General features: G+C 43.3%; 1 protein-coding gene across 1 annotated transcript; it reads left to right on the forward strand.

Moving 5' to 3' along the window:
* The first annotated feature begins 5,142 nt into the window (after positions 1–5,142).
* Positions 5,143–12,075, forward strand: LOC116429928 (facilitated trehalose transporter Tret1). The gene is made up of 5 exons (XM_031983471.2): positions 5,143–5,472; positions 6,926–7,455; positions 8,033–8,338; positions 9,233–9,435; positions 9,820–12,075. Exons 1-5 carry the CDS (start codon positions 5,391–5,393, stop codon positions 10,112–10,114), a joined length of 1,416 nt encoding a protein of 471 aa, XP_031839331.1. The 5' UTR covers positions 5,143–5,390; the 3' UTR covers positions 10,115–12,075.
* Positions 12,076–21,005: the final 8,930 nt, after the last annotated feature.

A 21,005-nucleotide genomic window follows, 5' to 3' on the forward strand; every position in this document is an offset into this window, starting at 1 on the left:
GTGACCTAGTAGGAAATGAGATCATTATGGTGATCTAGGAAATATTCCGCACTCGGTGTTGGATCACTGGGTGAGTCACGAGGTGTGGAAAAATTTTCTATCGTTTAAACACATAGATTCTATCTTCTGTAAATATTTCTATAACCGTTTTCCGGTGGACTGCAGAGTTAATCGCAAGCGAAACACACGATAATAACCGTTACAAATACAGCATTCTTTACTCTTGCAGCAGGAAAAATATTTGTGTTGGATTATTCATTCGAGAATTGATTTTCATTGCATCGTTCCATAGATTATTTAAGGTACAACGACGAGAATACGTGGATTACTTTCAGTTGAACGTTCCGATTTGTAAAATAAATTTATTTCGTTGAAGAAATACGACTTGTCTGTCGCCATTTTGAAACCCATACCCTGGAAACGTGGAATTCTGCATTTTTATTGGGTAGAATGGATCTTTTTAATTGTATGCTTACATGGGATTATTATAGAAATTCTTAATGTACTCGTTTATTTGAAGTTTAAATTGTGCGAAGCGCTATGGTTTCATCGCTAATCAGCGTTTAACCGAATTAGCGACGATAACGCCTCGTCAAAGCCAATTTGCTCGATCGCGAACGACCGCAATGAAACGCAGCGCTGCGAAAGGCAACCGGTGCCAAATTTCCAATTTCTAGTCAAATTGAAGGTAATAACAAGACACTCGAACTTTTCTCGTAGAACGTTTGTCTCCTGATGTAATTTCTGCACGCTGCGGGATTAAGTAAGATCGCGGCTTAAAATCTAATCTGACGAGGAAATCAATCTTTGATAACGCTTTACGGCTTGCCAGGGTATAGCCTTGGCACTGTTATGTGAAAATCTGACAGCAGTAGTTTGCTCCATCTAATTAAATGCGTTTCGCATTTGATACATTAACGTTATTATACATTTTTCAACAACTGCAACCTCCCGATTCGAGTAACTTTACGAGCTTGCAAATACTCACTGCGAAAAATTCTTTAAAAATTCAAAATAAAATGAATCTTAACAGTTTGAAATTTAATTTCACAAACTCGCATGTTGTCGATTTTCGCGCGTTCGGGATGCGAGAAGACTAGCTGCTATTTTTTGTATCGATAGTCAACATTGATGATGTTTAAAGATTCAAATAGAATGGACTTTTCTAATAAACGATTAACGAACCGATACTAATTTTAGCCGTCACAGTTGCGAAAGTGATCGTATGGCAGAGGGTTAAGATAAGTTACTTACATACGATACCAACTGATTTATCGCTGGCCGTATATCAATTCGCGCGTCAACCACTCGAGAAAATCTTTTTGCTCGCACGTTCATAAACCCGCAATAAACGGTACATAACTGTTCAAACAAGGAAGCCCGAATCGCGGCGGTCGGTAAACGAGCATCCGGATTTTTTGCGCGCGGTTTGCACGGTCAACACAGGAGACGCGTTGTCTCCGCGATCGCTGAATTCGTTCGGGATGATAATTGGAGTCTCGTGACTCTCGTCGCTGATTTGTCTCACTCGTAACATTCATCTCAGACACTTGTTTATTTATACAGCTATTTCAGTGAAATATTTATTTAAAGATGCGAATTACCATTCTCGGAGCAACAGTGGAAGCTGGCGCGTCAGAATGAATTTATGCAAATTCATTGAAATGAATTCAAATGAATTCAAATTAGTTTGGATATAATAGGTTTCATTCTTCGCGGTTGCCATGATTCACAAATAATACATCGCAATGTAATATAATTATAAATCATATTGTAATTACAATATAATCAAATAATGTGGGGGCAAGTAAGGTAAAGGTTTCTTGCAGCGGAGGTAGTAAATTCCATTGTTCAATGCGAAATTGATCTATTCATTAGTAAAATATTGAACAAGTTCCAATTAGTAAGAATAATAAAGCGCAGAAAGAAAGAATTCAACTCCAGGGTAAGTTCATTGTATAATTAATCCAGCACTTAACACGTTTGCAATCACCATTTCGCCTGCGAACACGTTTGATCCCTTTCTCATGAAATAAACCGTTTCACTCGCGATAGACACAGACCCCCTCGCGCACGATCGACTAATTAGCAGCAGGTGTTTGCTCGGATCCACGTTTTTGTCGAGCAATTTGCAATGACGAGGATTTAATTGAAATTTAGCTCCGCTTTGTCGGCCGACAAGATGGCGGCCCGTCACACGGCTTCCTCTGCCGATCGGCCGTGTTCGGGACCGAACTCGTTCCCTTTCATTAAAAGTTTCGTTCAATTAAAACCCAGGGGAAAAACTTGAACACATTCCACTGTACTTTTTAATTTATCTAAATCCTCCGCAATCTCGAATCTCCCTGCCTGCAATCTTAATAAACTTTCGCACCGTCGAATTAACAGATAATCATCGGCAAAGAAATATTTTAATTAAATATCTCCGCCATTTCTGCCGCGAATTTATATTGAAGTTTATAATTTCCACGGATAAAACGCTTCGTTAATGCGCCTGACAGTTTTATTCCCTGAATTTTCGCCGAGGAGGGATCGAATTCACTCGAAAGTTGCCCGGAATGATCGTTTCAACGGCGAAAGGCACCGTGGCGGCGAGCGCTTCGCTGAAATAATTAAATTCCTTCGATTACGGTTGATAACGTATCGATGCGATGATTCCAGTGTCGTTTACAATCGAACTGCGCGGTGTTCCCTGTATTACTGTCCAATAACTGGCTCTATGTGGGTTTTATCGCCACCGAGAATTATCGCCGCGACAAAGAACGGCTGTATTGTTGTCGGTCGCCGGATTTCGGCTGCAGTCAACTGTAAAAGCGGTTTGTTTCCTGCGGATTTCATGTGCAATCGCTGGAAGATCCACATTGAACTGTGAAAGTAACTTGTTTCACGGTTACAGATTGTAGTAGTAGATTATAAGAGCCGTTCGTTTCCCGCAGATGTCGGATAGAGTCACTGCAAGATGCATTGCGAACTATACAAGCAATTTTTTTCGTACGGAAAGATGCATCGCGAACCGTGGTTCCCAGTTATCCGGTCACGAAATTGTAACACTGTCGACAGACACGCTCCCATCGTGATAGACAGCTTCTCGAAAATTTGATAGCCCGATAATGCCGCTTCAGATACAGGGATTAACTCGCTGAAGAGGGACACTCGAACGCGAGTGATCCATATTCCATTCAGGGCACTCGAAATAATTAACTGATTGGCCTGAATGGACAGAAAAATCAGAACTCTTCGATAAATTTTTATCGATAATTCTTTAATGGCTTGATTCCGTGTCTCTAAAAGTTCGATGGGTTATTTCGGAGGATTCTAAGTTTCATATATACCTTCTTCGACAGCTGCATCTTTATCTTCGAAGGAACGAGTTCTTCTTTCGAGTTGAAACTCGCGTAGAAGCTAAGAAGTTGAGCGATACTAGGAATAACTTCGCGGAAGCTAGGATTCCAATTTTTGCCCCGGTGGGAAGGCCGCGGCGAGCTCTGGAATCGTAAACATGTTGTCCAGCCCAATGGAAATCGATCGGTGTGTCGTGGGCGATATCGATCGCCGTCGGACAGAATGAAAAACGCAATCGTATCTCGCCGGTGATTCTTAAGGGATCAATCGCTTTTCTTCGATGTCCAATTATCTCTGACTTCGCTTTCCAGTGCAGCCCAACGAAGCCGTTAACGAGAGTTTTAATACTTTGTATAATGCAAAAGACTTTAGAATCGCGAAAGGTAATCTCTTAATGTTCATCGGTGTCGATCCATAAAATTACTATTATAACTTGTCATTTATGAAACAGGAAAGTAAAGGAACTTCCATTTTCTATACTGCCCTTTAATAATAAATTGCTCCGATAAATTCACTTACCCTTTCGTACAACGAATATTTAATGCAGCGTTACAAAATTCATTAGCGCGTCGACCGATCTTCCGATCCATCCCCCAACTTTATCGCGAAATTCGTTTGACCCTTAGTTTACGTCGCGAGTAAATAATTCCGTCGCGAAACAGAATTTTTCTAGCACTTTGCAGTTACTGAAGCCAAGTTACAGAAGCCTTTTAAATTACTTAAATTGTCGTTGTAAGCCTGCAAAGAGAATACTCGGGGAAATGTTGTCGGCAACTCGCAGCGAGGTAACTTCTCGGCTGTGAAACGCTCCGCGAGATATACGGCCGGCGACGACGATCCATTTTAATTAAAAATTTATACCGTTACGCGTCGATCGTCCCGGAATTCTTCCCTTCGGCGGTTCTTTTCTTCACCACTGGGACCGCGGATGACTTAGGAAGCTTCGATGATCTCCCATTAGGAGCCACGAGGATCGACAGGATAGAGATGAAACGTCTTCCGAGGAAAGCCTCCTCTAATTCAACGGACACGAAGCTGAGGGACGTAATAATCCATCGCTGCTGCCGGCGAAGATCAACGGAGTTCTTTATTCGGAAATATTACGGGTCTGACGTCAATTCAAATTTGTTGAAATCCTTTTCGGAGAACTGGAACCAAACGAGTGTTCGTTGTTCACGTGTCAAGTAATATGTATACAAGTTTCTTTCTCTTTCAAAGATGGCACATCTTCAACTTTGTTTTCTAGTTATTCGTTCCCAAGGAACTGTTCTAGTTTAATTGTTACAGTTACCACACTGAGAACCCGAATTGTTTCTGAACCTAATAGAAACTCGGGAAATCCGTAATTCAACAATAAACTTCAACGATAAAGTTCGATCGCACAATCCTGTACACATCCACGCTGTAGAACTAAAATTGAGTTACGTCCCAATAAAAGTGTCATAGATACATCTCGCGAGGAAAGAACCAGAGAAAGCATATACCAGGTGAATCAATAAGAAAGCCAAAAGAGGTGAAACGGATCAACGATCAAATCGACCAAAGTGAATTCGTCAGCATCGAGGAACAGGTGGAACCGCTAAAGTTGCCGGCTGTTCACCTCCTAACCGAGTGAGTCACCTCGGAGCGAAGCGGAAAGCCCCGAATTCGGGGCAAGCTCTACGATAGGCTGCCCGCGCAGGTCCGATCGTCGTCGATCGCCGATCAATCCTTGCTTGCGCAAACGGGACGCGGAAGAGCGGCTTCTTTTTCTCTTTTTCTCTTTTTCCTTCGATGGTGAGCCGATAGTGGTGCGCCCGGCGATAGTGATGGTCAGATAGCGGCGAGCGCGATATATGATGGGCATCGTTGCTAACCCGCGATCATTCGGTTTCCTTCGACCGGCTTTGCCTAATCCGAGATGTCGCGTGTCTGATCCATCGGATCGATCTTGGTGTCCGCGACGTGGATCGTGTGTCGTGAGCTGCGAAAACTCTCCGGATCCGATCGCGACGAATCCGCAGATCCCTGATCCCGATTCGACGATAGCGCAGTAGCGTCCGAGGAAAATGGAGGACACGGGGATGATCAACGGCACGCCCGTGCGACAGGAGAGCAGGAAGCTGTGGCAGTACCTCGCCTCGATCTCCGGTATTTAAGCGCCATCGAATATCCTTTCAGTTTCGCCGTTTCCTTCTGGCTGGTTTCTCGGGATTTTCATCGCGATCGCGTCTTTTCCGCGGATGATTTTTGATTTTCCATTGGTTAGACGATTCGTTGGATGGTGCTTAGAATGTTAGCATTTAATTGTTTAGCAGAGGATTTTCTTGCATTTGTTTTAGTATATAGTGTTCTCTTGTTTTAGCGAAACGTTTGGTTTCCCTATTAGGCTAGCGATTATTTTTTAAATGTATCTCATTCTTGACAAAGATCTTCTTAAAGCTCCTCAAAGACGATTAACTGGAATCTTTAAAATTTTAATGAGCGATAAGCTTGAGAGAAAGAATTCACGGACACCGAAAAAAGGACAAGTCCGAAGTTCGATTAACCGCTCCCGAGACAATCGAATCACTGTCCCGCTCTCGAAATTGATAAAACGGCACAGCGTCGTCTGTAATCGCAATCTGCGCTGAAAGAGAGGACATTTGCGTGAATGCGACGATTATCTGCTGTCGCTTTCGATTTGGACGCGGGCTTCCTGGCGGGACCCTTGTCCGTTATCGCGTTTCAAACGTGTGCACTGGAATGACGGTTAATTTATTAATTCACTTAGTGTGTAACAGATACGAGTAACTCTAGAGAGTAATGTTATCGCCAGATAATCGAGCAGTTACATAAGACAGAAGTACTTTCGGTTCCCGTGAATGTTAGTTCGTTGGATGAAATTATAACGAAAACGGAATTTCGTAATTATGAGACGGATATACGTTAATGTCTGATTTGACGTATAAAATCAACGATTTTTGCAAATGTAAATAACCGAGAAGGTTCTTGTAGGTTCAAATAAGTATTCGGCCAGTTTAGATGTTAATCATCGATGACTGGATATCGCTGGATGGTAAATGTTTAAAAATCTACAGGGGAGACCTTCGAATCGATGGAACGCCACCACCTGTGAAGCAATCACTATCTCGACGCGTTGACCATTTTTCACCGGCTTTAGTCAAACAAATCTTTCTTTTCCTAACACTGTATCAGAGATATTCAAGGCGATAATAGACGCCACAGCACTCGACGGATTTTTACTAAGAAAACAGATACAGTATCTCGGTTTCTATAAATCATACGAGTCCAGTAAATTATTAGCTGGAAAAAAGTCAACCGGTGAACATTGAAATTTAATCTAGATTATAAAATTCCCGATTTGTTGATAGAGGAACTGATAAATCAAAGTTGTTAAGCTTCAACGATACGACTTAAAGACATCAATATATAACGATTTTCGATTTGAACTGAGCTTCGCTATTAAGACTTAAAAAGAAAATTATTCAGATACCAAATAAAACAGAAAGTAAAGTAAATGAAACAAAACTGCATGTCTGATCTAAAATTGAACACCAAATGAATATTTTGCAACATTTCCTGAGGATTTCTTTCGTTTCAGCATGTATGCTAGTGGTCGGAATCGGTACAGCATTAGCATGGACTTCGCCGGTGCTTCCACAGCTCTATTTGAAGGATTCGTTCATGGTGCTGTCGCGAGAAGAAGGATCTTGGGTCGGTTCTCTGCTGCCGTTGGGCGCCATTGTTGGCGCCTTACCGGCCGGCGCGATGGCGGACAAGCTGGGCCGGAAAAAGTCGCTTCTCCTGCTGGCGGTGCCGTTCCTGATCTCCTGGACGATGATTCTGCTCGCCAGAATAGTCTGCCTGTTGTACGACGGAAGATTTATCGTCGGAATCGCCGTTGGAGCTGGCTGCGTTCTTGTACCGACCTATGTCTCCGAAATATCCGAAGTCTCCACTAGAGGAACTCTCGGCGCCATGTTTCAGCTATTCCTCACCGTTGGGATATTTCTTGCTTTCGTTCTAGGAAGCGCTCTCTGCTACACATTGTTCGCTGGCTTCTGCGCGTTGGTCATCATCACTTTCCTTGCCACTTTCTATTGGATGCCTGAATCTCCCGTGTGGCTGGTGGTGAGTTGGAAAACTGAATTTTGAAATCTCTTGGTATTCTATATTGGAAATTATCGAATAGTCCTTTGGAAATGAGCTAACTAAATCAACCGTGGCAATTCAAACGAGAAGGAATCGCCTAAACATTACAGAATAGTTATTTCTATGTTCGCAATGACAAACATCAAGAACAAAGTTTCGCTCTTGGACGAAACTATGCCAAGCTGCACAATGCTTAGCCATTCTTCGATGCGACACAGCAGCGACCTAAAGTCCACTATTCACAATCCTGCAGGGATGACCTCCGATCGCGACTCATCCCATCCACAGCACAACATCCAATCCAATTACTCGCTATCAACCGTTTCCTGGACAATACCTGCGCGGGCCCTGGCGACGCGTCAACGCAATTCAACGAATTGCAGCAGTCATCTAACAAAGATCCGATTGCACGTTAGCGAACAGATCGATCGAGTCCTTCGTCCCCTGGCTGCGTTCATTCCGCTCGTCTCCGCCATCGGACAGCTCGAAATTAATTGCTGGAAATTAATTCTGGCCGGGCAAGAGGGATCTGAGCCGGTTTGATTAATGTTTCCAGGGCAAGGGGAGGAAACGGGAGGCCAAGGAAGCGCTGTCCAAGCTCAGGGGCGATGCTTACGATCCCACTCAGGAGCTGAACGAAATGCAAACGGAGGCAGACGAAAGCGCCGGCAGGAAAGCGAGTTTGCGCGACATGCTGAAATCTCCGGTTCACAGGAAGGCTATGCTAGCTTCCTTCGCCATGATGGTTTTCCAGCAAGCGTCCGGCATAAACGCGGTGATCTTCTTCACCGTGGAGATCTTCCAGGCGGCTGGCAGCTCGATGAAGCCGGAACTCTCGTCCATTCTTGTCGCGTTTGTACAGGTTTGTTGTTGTTTCTCCAATTCTTTTAATCTTAATTAACTGTTTAAAGATACCGTCTGTGCAAAGCATATAGTTACCGACTTTGATACTTCCACTATCTTTACTCTTCTTACTAATTATTATCTTTCTGGTAGGCTTTAAGATTAAAGATGTCGAGTATCGAACGGCTTGACAGATTCTTAAAACATTAATTAACAATTGTACCGACGACAGAAGAATCTCGAAGCTTTATGGTTGTATCGTCGCACTGTTCGATGCTGAACGCAGAAGGTGCAAATATAATTAATTCCGGCTCCAGCGACATCATTTTACGATAATTAATGGAAGCTTGAATAAAACAGTACGCGAGCCACCAAGAGTGCGCTGAACAAAAGCTTCTGTTAAACTTTCCAAACTCGATGAAAAATTAATTGAGATGCGGAAAGTGTAGCGAGTGTATTAAGAAAGTTCGAGAAACCGATCTCACTTATCATTCTTGTAGCTTTTATTGATTACCCGTTTGTTTCCATTGCTCGCGTAATCTTTGAAAACATTCAGGAACTAAAATTGCAGTCTCCGTTAAAGAAGATAATTATTTTACAAGGGAAACTGCCGTTTTCTGCGAATGACAGTAAAAAAAGAATAGAGCCGGAATTAAATTCCACTTTAATTTCCAGTGGAACGGTTGTTTTTCGCGCAACGTTCCGCCAAGGAAAATAGACGTTCGTGTCGCTAAAAAGACAATGTCTTATCAACTTACGGACACGAAAATATTTATGTGCCCGCTCGTCGAGCAATTCCGCCGCGGAACGCGATTGTTCCGCGTGTTAATCGCGTCGTTAGTCGGGGCAAATTAACAGGGCGGCTCTGCGAGCTACAAACGATGTTTACGCTGTACGTTGCTCGTGTTCGCAGTTGGTAATGTCAGGTGTCGCGGCGTTGATTGTGGATCGAGCCGGAAGGAAGCCGCTGCTCATGATTTCCACCGGTGTTATGTCAGTCAGCCTGATCCTTCTGGGATACTACTTCAAGGTGAGGCACTATGGAGGTGACACCGGTTCGATCGGATGGCTGCCGTTGGTTTCCTTGGTCGTTTTCATGGTCTTCTTCTCCATAGGGTGAGTACTGGCTAATCGAATGATTTTTCACTGGCTTTTCCAATCATTTGAAATCATATTATTTTCTGTAAGAACATGGTTTGTACAGAATGGGACGCAATTTCGAAGGTTGCGACATTTTGAAACACCTTCTTCGTGTATCTACAGACAGCAAAGACACTCGGGTGTACTCCTTCATTCAAATTTTATTTACAATCTCGTTGGAGCTCTTCGCAGAAGTTAAATTGGAATATTTAACGCGAGGATCAGTAAAACTCTGAAACTTCGAAACGCGATTAACGAGTCTCGCAGTCTCGAGGAATAACTCTTTATATTTTGCCGCGTCAATATTGATTTAAGGATCCTCGTTAGAATTTCTCCTGAATTTGCCGTTTATCATTACAGCCTTGGTCCGATACCATGGATGTTGATGGGCGAGCTGTTCTCAGCCGAGACGAAAGCAGTCGCTTCCAGTTTGGCAGTCACACTGAATTGGTTCATGGTGTTCGTGGTGACCAAACTGTTCCAGCCGTTGTCCGACATGTTGGGCAGCCACGTGACGTTCTGGATCTTCGCCGCCATCATGGCGGGCGCCACTGCGTTCACGTATTTCCTGGTCCCGGAGACCAAGGGCAAAACCTACCCAGAAATCCAGGCTATGTTGCTGGGCAATGGTCGAAAAACGAAAACCCTCGCTTGATCGTAATCGAAGCGTCATCGACAATTTTTTCATCCATTATCGTACGATTTTTCATTAGACTGCAGGTTTCCGTGCAAGCATTTTTGAGAACTGATTCAGAGGAACTTATGTTTCAAAGTCTCTTTCTTTCATAATTAGTTACATTAGGAAGATAGGGATACATTGAGTCGCTCAACAATTTTTTATACTTTTCCTTGTATTACGATTCAGACGTTTGCTCAGGAAAATAGGCAATATCTAGATTTAATAGATTTTAAGTCACAAAGTATCTGTATTGAACTTTTCACGGAGAATGCGAAGCACCCATGGTGGCCAATTCAATGCCGTTTCAAAGTTTACCAAAATCGTTTATCGTAATGTGCCGCGTACTCAGAAAATGCTTAAGATCGGCAGTCGAATTTTTCAGGCAAAAATCGAGAGGACCGTCGACCTACATTTCATTGACGCACAACGAAAAGCGTCGTCGCGACACTCTTGTTCACTCGATGTACCCAATTAATTTAATTAACGTAGCTATCGATCCGCCGCGCGGTTCTACTTAGGTGCACGCTCGAGGATCCACGGAGGAGTTATCGTCGATCTTCCGTCACGTGTCCATCGATCCGTTGCTTCTCGGTAGGTCCGGATTACCGTCTTCGGTGGCGAGATAGCGAACGGCACGCGATTCAACGTTTACATCGCAGAAACAAGAGCATTCGGTCGAACACCGCGTGCCTGATTAGCGGACATCACGTCGGATCGCAGCTCCCAGCGACACTGACAAATACGTCTGTTGCTTTCGAAACAAATGAAATGCATTTCTATGGAATTACCCCCGTCCCTGTTGCGCTTTTCAAGTTTTTATTACGTTGACCCATCGTTATCAACGCGTCGCGTACACAACCCACCGAATTGAGTCGTAAATAACTTCCAACCTTCGTTGCATAATAATTGAACGAATTAACCGGACGACATTAACGTGTCGCTTTTACGCGTTCCAGTGTTACGGGTCGATGTAAATTCAAATGGAAGCGACGCGTGATTTATCGTTCTTCCAGTTGTAGATGTAATTTACGGTAAAAGTGTTTTCAGAATGAACCAGTGAATATATTTACCGGGACTATTTATTAAATTTCTTACTTTTCTAGGTTCGAACAGCAAAGTTAGAATTGAAAGTTTCGCAAAGCTATTTGAGAATCGTGTGATCGATCGAAAAGAAGAAAATTCGTGGAACCCTATCTTGGCAATCTTGGTTGCCAGAGATTGTCAGCCGGCGGGAAATCAATGATGGCGTAGCATTGTCGTGAAAGCGTTTCGCTCCCCTTTAACTCCCCGAGAATTCTATTCTCCCGATATTCGGCTGTCGCAAGTGGAACAGTATCGCGACGCCTGGCGCCTTTCAATGGAAAGATTTACGATGCATACCGAATAATCGACGTATCAACGTGTTATGGCCGCGCTATCGAACGCAGCGCGCACAGTTTTCCTTTTTCCCTTGCGCTTGCTCCGAGAACAGCGCCCTGGGACGATAACAAAGATAGCGATTGAGGTTATCGAAGTGCTACCGACAGATTCGCCATGCGATTCCCTACCCTGTATTCTCTGAATTTTCGAAACCGTCAAACCAGCAGGCGTTCCAGATAACGTTTACATCTGGAGCGACGCTTGGCGCCATTTTGCTGCTCGCGCGCTTCCCCAGTCTCCTCGTTACCGACGAAAAATTAAAAGAAATAAATAAAATTGTAAAACGAATGAAAGCGATGTAAATAAATTTAGAGATAACAGTAAAAGAAACGAATAAAATTATTCTTTCGTACGAGCGAGCGTTGAGGTTGTGCTTAAGAAAAATGAGCTGATACGAGTGGACGCCATTTTGTCGCTACCGATTCGCGACGCGCCAGGATAGTTTTCTCATTCCTTTGCCAAATAAAGAAGCTATCGGGAAATTTGACGGAAGAATTATGAATATAATTCTTGAATACTATGCGTAAATAAATATGAAACAAACTTAACTTTACGTCGACTTTTGTTCCCAGTTGCTTCTGTTTGCGGGTGAACTCGATATCGTTTCTTCACCCGCGACAGAAAAATTACGAATTACGATTAAGTACCTAATCGTCGATGACGCTATTGTCAGTCGTTGCGACGGTAAACAAACAAGTGCCTAACGCGGAGAGCGCTGGCAATCGAGTCGCAATTTCCTTGAGAAATTGTACCACGTGCACCTACCGGTGATGCAACCGATTCGAGAGAATCGTTCGCTTTTTTCCCCTTCGATCAAGGTCGCGGCTACTCGAGAAAGCTGGAACTTCGCGTTACCGTCGGAGTAATCGTTGTTAATCTCTGCTGACGTTTTCCGATAAGGGATAGATTTCGACGATCCCAATCTCCTGGCTTCTTTCGCGACCGATCGGAGTTCTCTGGGAAAACTGCGAAAAGGCAAACCTTCGTCACTTGGGAAATTAACGTTCTCAAATCTCACTGCCAACTTCATTTCTTCCTTATACACAATTCTATCGAGCCTAGTCTCTGTCTCACAGAGCTTTCACTGCACTATATTCTGAATTTACCATTATAATTGCCGAATTCAATTACTTTCATCGCTTTTAAGCTTTCGAATCTACCAACATCTTCATCTTTTCCACACTCAATCGTGTGTTGACGTGTTTTCTACGTGGTTACCAAAAAAAATGTTTTTCTTCGAAGCAAATAACATGCTTTCAAAGTGTTATAACGCGTATAAAGGGCACTGCTCTCTTCGGTTTTATTGAATTCTGGTTCAGCCATCGAACAGTTCAGAATTCTACTTTTCAATTTTTGTAAAAGAACGCCGAAACTTTTCCATGAATCCAATAAAAAAGAAGAGCACTTATCGAAACTATCGCTTGTTTCTCGGTATTGTGTTATTTGGAAGGCGATTGTCACCGTCCAGCGAGTTTCGCAAGAACAAAGCGGAAAGATTCGACGGGCATCGCCAACCGAAAGTCGTCGGTATCGTGAAACTTTCCGCTCCGTGGCTGCGGCGATGAGCTGAATTCCTCGGCTCTCTTAGATCCTTCAGCAGCGCGATAATTTTGCATCCGGTGATGTAAAAGTTACGACTCGTCGCGTTTCGTCGCGCGGAATTATGCAATATCTGGGGAAGATACGCTTCCTGGATTGTTCCTCGTTATATCTCTTTTGTCGAGCTGTTCCCGAGGTTTTTATTACGAGATATCACGGCGCCGAACGGGTTTATTATCGACCGAACGATGCCCATCATCGAACGTGCCATTAAAAGTCAGAGCTGCGACGAACTTTGCCCTCCTACGTAGTCTTATCTTGCCGAGAAATTGCTAAGATAAGGTCTCGGATTATTCAACCCCTTAGCTCGACGATCGCGCTATCGACGATTGCTCTATTAACTTTACGATAGAGGCGAGCAATTCCTCCAAAACATAGAGGAGCGACGATAGGTTCTATTAATACTCCGCGGTGTAGATAATGCATATTTTGCGCGAAGATCGATGACAAATCGAGGATCATCGAGCGCCTTGGTGGCAAGTGGGTTTTTAAGTTAGGTAATCTCTGCCTCTGGCCAATGATTTATGACGCAACGATTAGGTGTTTCCGATGTCGAGGAAGACAGTAAGGAATGTGACATGGAACCAATGAGTCACTAGGAAAGGAGTGCGCTACACTTTCTCTAGGGGATTTACTTAGAGAAATGGAATAAACGCGTTTGGGAATCTGGGACAATGGTTCAGGTAACTGGAATTCTTCGAAGAACAGCGGAAACGTTGTTACCGGGTATTTTGTAAAAGTCGCGCCTTTCAAATCGCATTTATGTTAGTTTCTTTAACGAACTGTCGGAAATACTTTTACTTTTCGAATGATTTACATAGATATTCACCGTTCACGCTTCATTGTTACACTCGATTGCAGAGTATCATCGTTAACAAGCTATATTTAAACGTACCGTAAATTGAAAGTGAATCTTTTACGCGCGCAAAATATCAAAGCCGATGTTAACCTTTTAAAATTATTTTTCGTTGGTTCCTGACACATAAATCGGCCATTTTAATCTCTCGCTTTATGAATTTTGTAACAACCTCGGTTGACGCTGTTGTTTTGCTGATAACACGCGTGCATCCTTTCTAGAAGCGAGGAAGAATTTCATATTTATTAAGCATAAAATTATCTCTAAATGAAAACCACCGGTGTGATTACACTTTAAATTATATGTATAAAAAAAGCGTGCATCGCGTACACCTTAAATTCTTCATCGTGCGTCCGATTCGACATTAGAGATTCGTCAGAAGCCTGTGTTTATTACAAAAAATGCTTTAAAGAAATAAGTACTAAGATATTCCTGCAATGTTAGACGCTAATTAACCGCGTCAGTTTGCATTATTCACTACTAATGATCCATAGATCAAACACAGGCGAGGAAACGCCGTTGTTTTCTGTTCCGGATCGTTGATCACTGTTACGGGACCCGGCGAACCGAGATAAACAAGGCCGGTCAATTGAACGGCGATTTTCTCATTCAGTCAGCATCGAGAATCGCGTGACCCTGCCCGCTCGCGGCTACATGTGTAGAGTGCCAACAACCATAATGGTATAACTCGTGCCACAACTAGTCCTAGTAAAATCATTGAAAATTCGACGAATAATCCGATTCAATTATAAAATGCCGTCTTCCATGAAAAGTAAATAAAACAAGCAAACTCGTTGGTACACTAGAACCTCCGCGCGAATTCAAATGTTCGAGAGCGCGGTTAGAAACCAGACAAGTTTCCAGATTTTTCCTACTAAACATTCTTGATAATTTACCGACTGCAATCCGATATTTTCAAATCTGCCTCGATCGCCTGTTTCGGAGAAGGATTTATCATTTACGTTGGGAATAGAACAAGGAACAGAAGAAAAAGAATAATTATTTACAGCGCAAGAAATCATCTTGCCTCTGACTATTTCCTAACAGTTTGCGTTTTTTTCTGTTTTCGATCGCCACGGTTCTCGGCACGCCATTATTCGAGGGCCGGCGCGCACGATCGAATCTCGCACGACCGCCACGGGCTACCTCGAAATTCCGTGACGGGAATCCTAGACGACCGACAACCGTGACGCACGTCCATTCACGCGCGTGAAACCGGCAGACAAGATCCCGGGGGAATCACCGGCACTCCTACGTTTTTCGGTTCACTTACACGTGCCGCGGCTTTTCGAGGGTTCTCGGTAGCCGCGCTACATGCCCGCGCTCCGAACGCCCTTAAGCGTAATTTCGAAACGATCAGGTAACCACAGGGGAATCCCCGAACGTCCCAGCTCAGCGTTTGCTAAATAGAATCATTTTTTCTGAGCAATATCTCGAATGCCGTCGGTGGTTCTCCGGTAGCGCGTAGGAATCGCGATTAATGCTAATCGACGAGTGAAAAAGAATCAGACAATTTATCGCGGAATATTCATTCGAACGCGTTCGAACGTTTTCCTGCAATTTCTTGTTCTCCGTTGTTTATAGTTTAAGGAATACGATTTATATTAAATTCCTTCGCTACTGCTATCAGGCTAGTGTAAAAATATCTTGTATCTGTACATGTAAGAAATTTCCATACGAAAACAGCCACGAAACGCAGCGAATAACATTGTTCCTCGATGTTTCCTTATTTATTTCATTACCGACTCTTAATCTATGCTAAATGACGCGTCATGAAATTAGAAGCTTGCGTATAATCTTCGAAATTCGATGCGGTGGAAATAATTGAATTCGAACGATCCGTTTCCGAATAATCCGAGCGTTTCGCAGCGGAATCCCAGATGATCGAGTAGCATTGTTATCACACCGATTTCCCGTAACGCGAGCATACGAAGTTTCAAGGTCCCCGATCGGCGGCGAACGTGCGCGCAGCTCGGCTCAAAATATCCGGCATTAGAAAATCGAGATACCGAGGCACGAACGCGACACCTAATAAACGTCTGATCGATCGCTGCGCGACAAATTGTTGGAAGATCGACGGCTGGATCGATCCGTCTTCGGTATTCTCGATTTTTTCCGGCCGTTCTTGCGCTCGCGCCGCGGGGAACCGAGGAAACGAATAAATTTCAACGGTTGTCAGCGGAGCGGCCCGCGCCGCGAGGCTTAATGGAGTAATTGCTGCGCCGAAGGATAATGAATACGAATTATAAAAGCGCGCGCGCGTAATGCGGATCAATTGATCCTGGGTTATCGTTCGGTCGAATTGCTGATGCAACCTTCCTCCCATTTGTTCGCGCAAAGAAATATTCGCGATCGATCGAACTTTCCTAAATTTCGAGAGAAATCTTTCTAATTACGCCGTGCGCGATCAGCATCGGTTGCTCGGTATTGTTTACTCGTTTAAATCATCCGATACGTGTAGCATCATATATATATTATTAGAATCCACGGTCGCGAGGGAGGGTACGGTGAACATTTTTTCAGCCGGATCCGCGCGACTGATACGAACTTTCCTCGTTAAAAACTGACAGCGACGCGGACGCAATTTTCAGTCGATTTTCATTCTCGGAAAAGTAGGAACGGGAAGATAAGAAGGAAATTAAACGAAGAGACGTCCTCGAACCGAGAAGGATTTATTATAGAATCGGCGTCCGATGGAACCACTTTTTTTCCTATCGGAGGAAGAGGATAAAAATAATATTTTACGACTTCGATTAATTCGTCGTCGGTTTCAGCGCTCGCGTCCAAGAGTTTCTCTGGATATTTTCGAGAAGAAAGTAATTCGCGTTCGATTAGAACTGCATTTCATTCGGATCGTTGGGACGGGAAACTCGTTTCGAGCGTGACGTCGAACGCGAGAGCTTTCATTTGCGCTCTAACCTTTGTTCTAATATATTCATATGAAAATACGAGTTAATTGCGTTTAAGAAAACACTTGTCACGATAATGAAAGGATAGCCACAATGACTATAACAAAGATAAAGCAGAGACGTATTTGAATTACAAAATAGAATTCTGTTTGAAAATATTCGTTATCGCGAACTGTGTCTTCGAAGAACACGCGAAGAAAGCGTATTATATAATACTAATTTCATAAACATAATAATTAAGCAACCGAAGTAAACATTTGTTTTCTTACATATATTATATATTATAATTCGAAGTTTCCCGATGCCCCAGTACGTTTGACAAGCTGGCATTTGCAAACAGTACGAGTCCAGTTATGAAAAATCCTATCCGCCCGTTTTTCCGCGCATTCCTTAGATCTCGGACTTCCGCGTTTCCGAGGGAGAAGTGTCGTCAGAGAACCAGTTTTATTCCGATAGAATTGTTTATGCAAATCCCGCCGCGGCCCGCGCTGAAATCACTGAACCGGGCGTTTCTCTTGTTATCTCGGTAAACAGTTCCGCACAATTAACGTCGAAACGACGTTCGAACTAACAGAAGTATGAATTCAGTTTCCCAGAAAGTAACAATCAATGATAAGCGAACGAAAGAGGTGCGATTATAACGACCCGATAATTCCAATATAAAAACCTAACTATCAAACATAGTTCCTAATTATGAATATTAGATATTTCCTTTAGACAAGACAAGAACTTGAAAATTAACCAATAAAAACGAATCAAGTTAGACAGAAATTTCTTGTAAAATGTAAACAACATTCCATTCGAATAAATCGGTTTCATCAGAACCTATAATTAAATAACTTACACGAGATCAGTCGTGTAATTTCTCCTGTCTCGTTCTTAGGAAAAGGGAAAAAGTAGAATCGACTCCGAATTGGATCGTGATCGAGGAATAACCGTTAACGTCTGACGTAACTTTCTCGTAGGCCAAGACACGCGACATCTTTCGTTTGCCCTAGTCGCACGCCTTCGCTTCTGTTTACGTCCAGACGCACGGATGGGAGGACATCAAACTCCGTCTGCCTAATTAATCCACTAATCGAACTACCGACTCGACGCCGGTAAAAACTTGTCCCCTGTCCTCCTGGCCATCGCGAGAACACCTTCTTTCTCGGTTGAAATAACTCGACTTGTCTTCACCTCTTTCCACCTGTCGACAGTTCTCGCGTGTTAGTCCGCTACCCGGCAACCACCTAGAAGAGTCACGCTCAATTTTTCTACCGTACGTGTCGCGCATAATCCGTAGACTGCGGATTTGCCGGCGTTTCCGAGGAATTTCGTAGCGTAACTTGCGCGTAATGCATATTGCATGAGAAAGCGGATCAATTATCTAAACTGTCGTGGTCTTTACGTTATTACTGATGTTTATATTTTTGTTTTCGTTAGTGTCTTTTTATATCGATAATGAAATGTACGCTGTTGCTTTCATTGGCGCCTTTTTGCATTCGCAATACCGTTTATATTAAGTATCGATTTTATCAGCGACTCTTCTATTAATAAAGCTTGTTAAGAGAAATCATTCCTTATCGTAATTCTACTCTTCTAATTATATTCTAATGCCGTTGATTTCCTTGAAAACTTCTCGGAAAGGTTGTTTAAATTTCGAAAAATGTTGTTGCAAGTGCAAATTTGCATGGACGTCCGCAGTCTGATAATTATAATCGAAAGCTTCTACACGCAATCGGCACGGAAAGTAAGTTAACGGCACGCCTGGAATACTATCGAGTATTATCGTAGAAAATTCCGATGTTTCGTTTGTCGCCGCACGCGGCAATAATGCCTTTTCCGATTGCAACTCGGAACGACTTACTTTCTGTTCATACGTGGCAACTGCTAGTCGATTTTCGAGCGTTTACGACTTCGAAATCGGTTCGTTTGCGCCGGAAACTTATTTTCCGGGCAGATTGTGCGATGCTGTAACCTTATCAATATTTTTTGTTCAAGTCGCTTTTACGCCGAATGTCGAAACCGTTTGAATGCTGCGATTGAAAGGAATCGATTCTAGTCTGTAGAATCGTGCAAATTGTACGTTGGATTACCGGAAAACTTACTGTACGATGTAAACTTAATATTTTCAAAAATTGAATATTTTCGAATATTTTCGACCGATAAGAATCGCATTAAATTACAGATATCATTAACGAACTATTGCACGGATACCGACGCGCGTATCGTCGATCAAACGAGTCGATATAAATAAATTTGCCCGCTCGTTGCGCGCCGAGCACGCTAATTCTGTTTAACGAAACAATGGTTTCGAACGAAGAGAATTTTGCAATGGTAACGAGATACGCGGCGCGAGTAAATTTCGACGATCCGTTGGGATAGAGGATATCGGAGGCTCCAGTTAATTGTCCGAGCGGGGAACGTTAAAATAATATTTACATCCGGGTCGTCGCAATTGAACGGTTTAATCGGCGACGGTGTTTAACGTGTCCACGCTCGGACAAAGAAGTAAACAGTACATTATCGCGTTCATTCAGACGAGATTCGACTAATTAAACCGTTCGGAGTTGTCGAGATTATCGGGCAGCCGTGATACACGGACTGTTAACGTAGATCAGTTAGGACAGGTCGACCGGTGCTCTCGATTCGGGTATCGTCGAGGCGGCGCACGCATTTTTATACGTTTTTCCTATTTCCCCTCGTTTCCGTAGCAAGGACACTCGAACACCTGAGTCCACATTTTCTAGATATCAAAGCTGCGAGTATAAATCACCGAAGCAAAGTCGAGAGCAACGAATTTCAACGAAATTTTTTAAATATTTTTTATTTGACTTTAGTCGGGAAAGTGTCAGATGTTAGAAATATAATTCGTTCCTCGCGCGTGTTGTCCGTCGAGCGTGTATCGCGCGAGACAGCGTAACGTGAAAATCATTTTCAAATTTCAGTAAACTGTTTATAATAGAGAATAATGAAACGAATGTTCACGCGTTCATAAATGCAGGGAATAGATGACTGAAATGATCTCGTTTGAACGGCCCACTCCGCATGCATTGTAATGGGCAGACCCGACCGCAAATACGATTTATCTGCGTGTAGACTTAGTTTATCGTTAACAAATGTCAAACGAGAGAGCGATCGAGCGAATGATAACTCGTTCAATGCGGTCTCCGTGATCTGACCTGTTTCCGTTTCCATTTTTTCTTCGTTGCGACGCGTCCAGATCAATTTTTCGTTTATTCGCGCAAACCGTGCATCGCTTTACCAACAATCGAAACGCCCGAATTTCGAAAACAACGCAAAAGTGGAGAGTTGGCCAACTGATTAAATAAGAATCAAGTCCCACGCTCGAAGACAAAGTTTGGATAAGACTTAGACCACCGAGATTGATGACTTTTTACTTTGGTTATTATCGATCTGTTGACGTAGCGATACCTCGGCGAGGGTAAACAGTTGTCTCGGATCGTATCTGTTCGATTTATTGTAAATCAATCATAATTTCAAACTTCAGGATTGCGACGTTATTTTCCTTGTTCCTATCAATCAATGGGCACCTATGCATCCATTTAATTGTTTCTTGTTTTTCCACGATTGTTGGGAACCGCGGTGATCAATCAACAATTAGCATCAATCAAAATACGTCTTTCGAGACATTTCGCTAATGTAAAAGCATCCGAAACTGATTGCGCGCAATCAATTTCATTGTAAATGTCAATCGGAGTAAACGATAAACCGTAAGAGCTCGTAACACTGGAGCAACCCTTCTCTCCAAAGCGACCTTCGAAGCTTGAAAAGTTACAGCGACACATTTCTGTTGCAAAGTAATGCGAGTAAACGGCGATACGCGTAAAATCGAGGCGTTCCGTAAAGCTAGCGCGAAGAGGTGGGACTTTGACGAAATCGCGATCGGCCGATCGATCGGTGGCCGTTATCGGGGACCGATCGCCGAGCCGACGAAGATATTCAACGGGCGATTATGCGAGAACGAAGAGGGGCGTCGCAGCCCGCGCGCACACCTCCGCATCCCTGCAATTCGTGTCCGTTGCGTAACGAATTATCGAGGGACACCTATAATACAGCTGTTTCCTTAGAGAAAAGACCA

This window comes from Nomia melanderi, chromosome 2 (assembly GCF_051020985.1).
Source record: "Nomia melanderi isolate GNS246 chromosome 2, iyNomMela1, whole genome shotgun sequence".
Classification (NCBI taxonomy): domain Eukaryota; kingdom Metazoa; phylum Arthropoda; class Insecta; order Hymenoptera; family Halictidae; genus Nomia; species Nomia melanderi.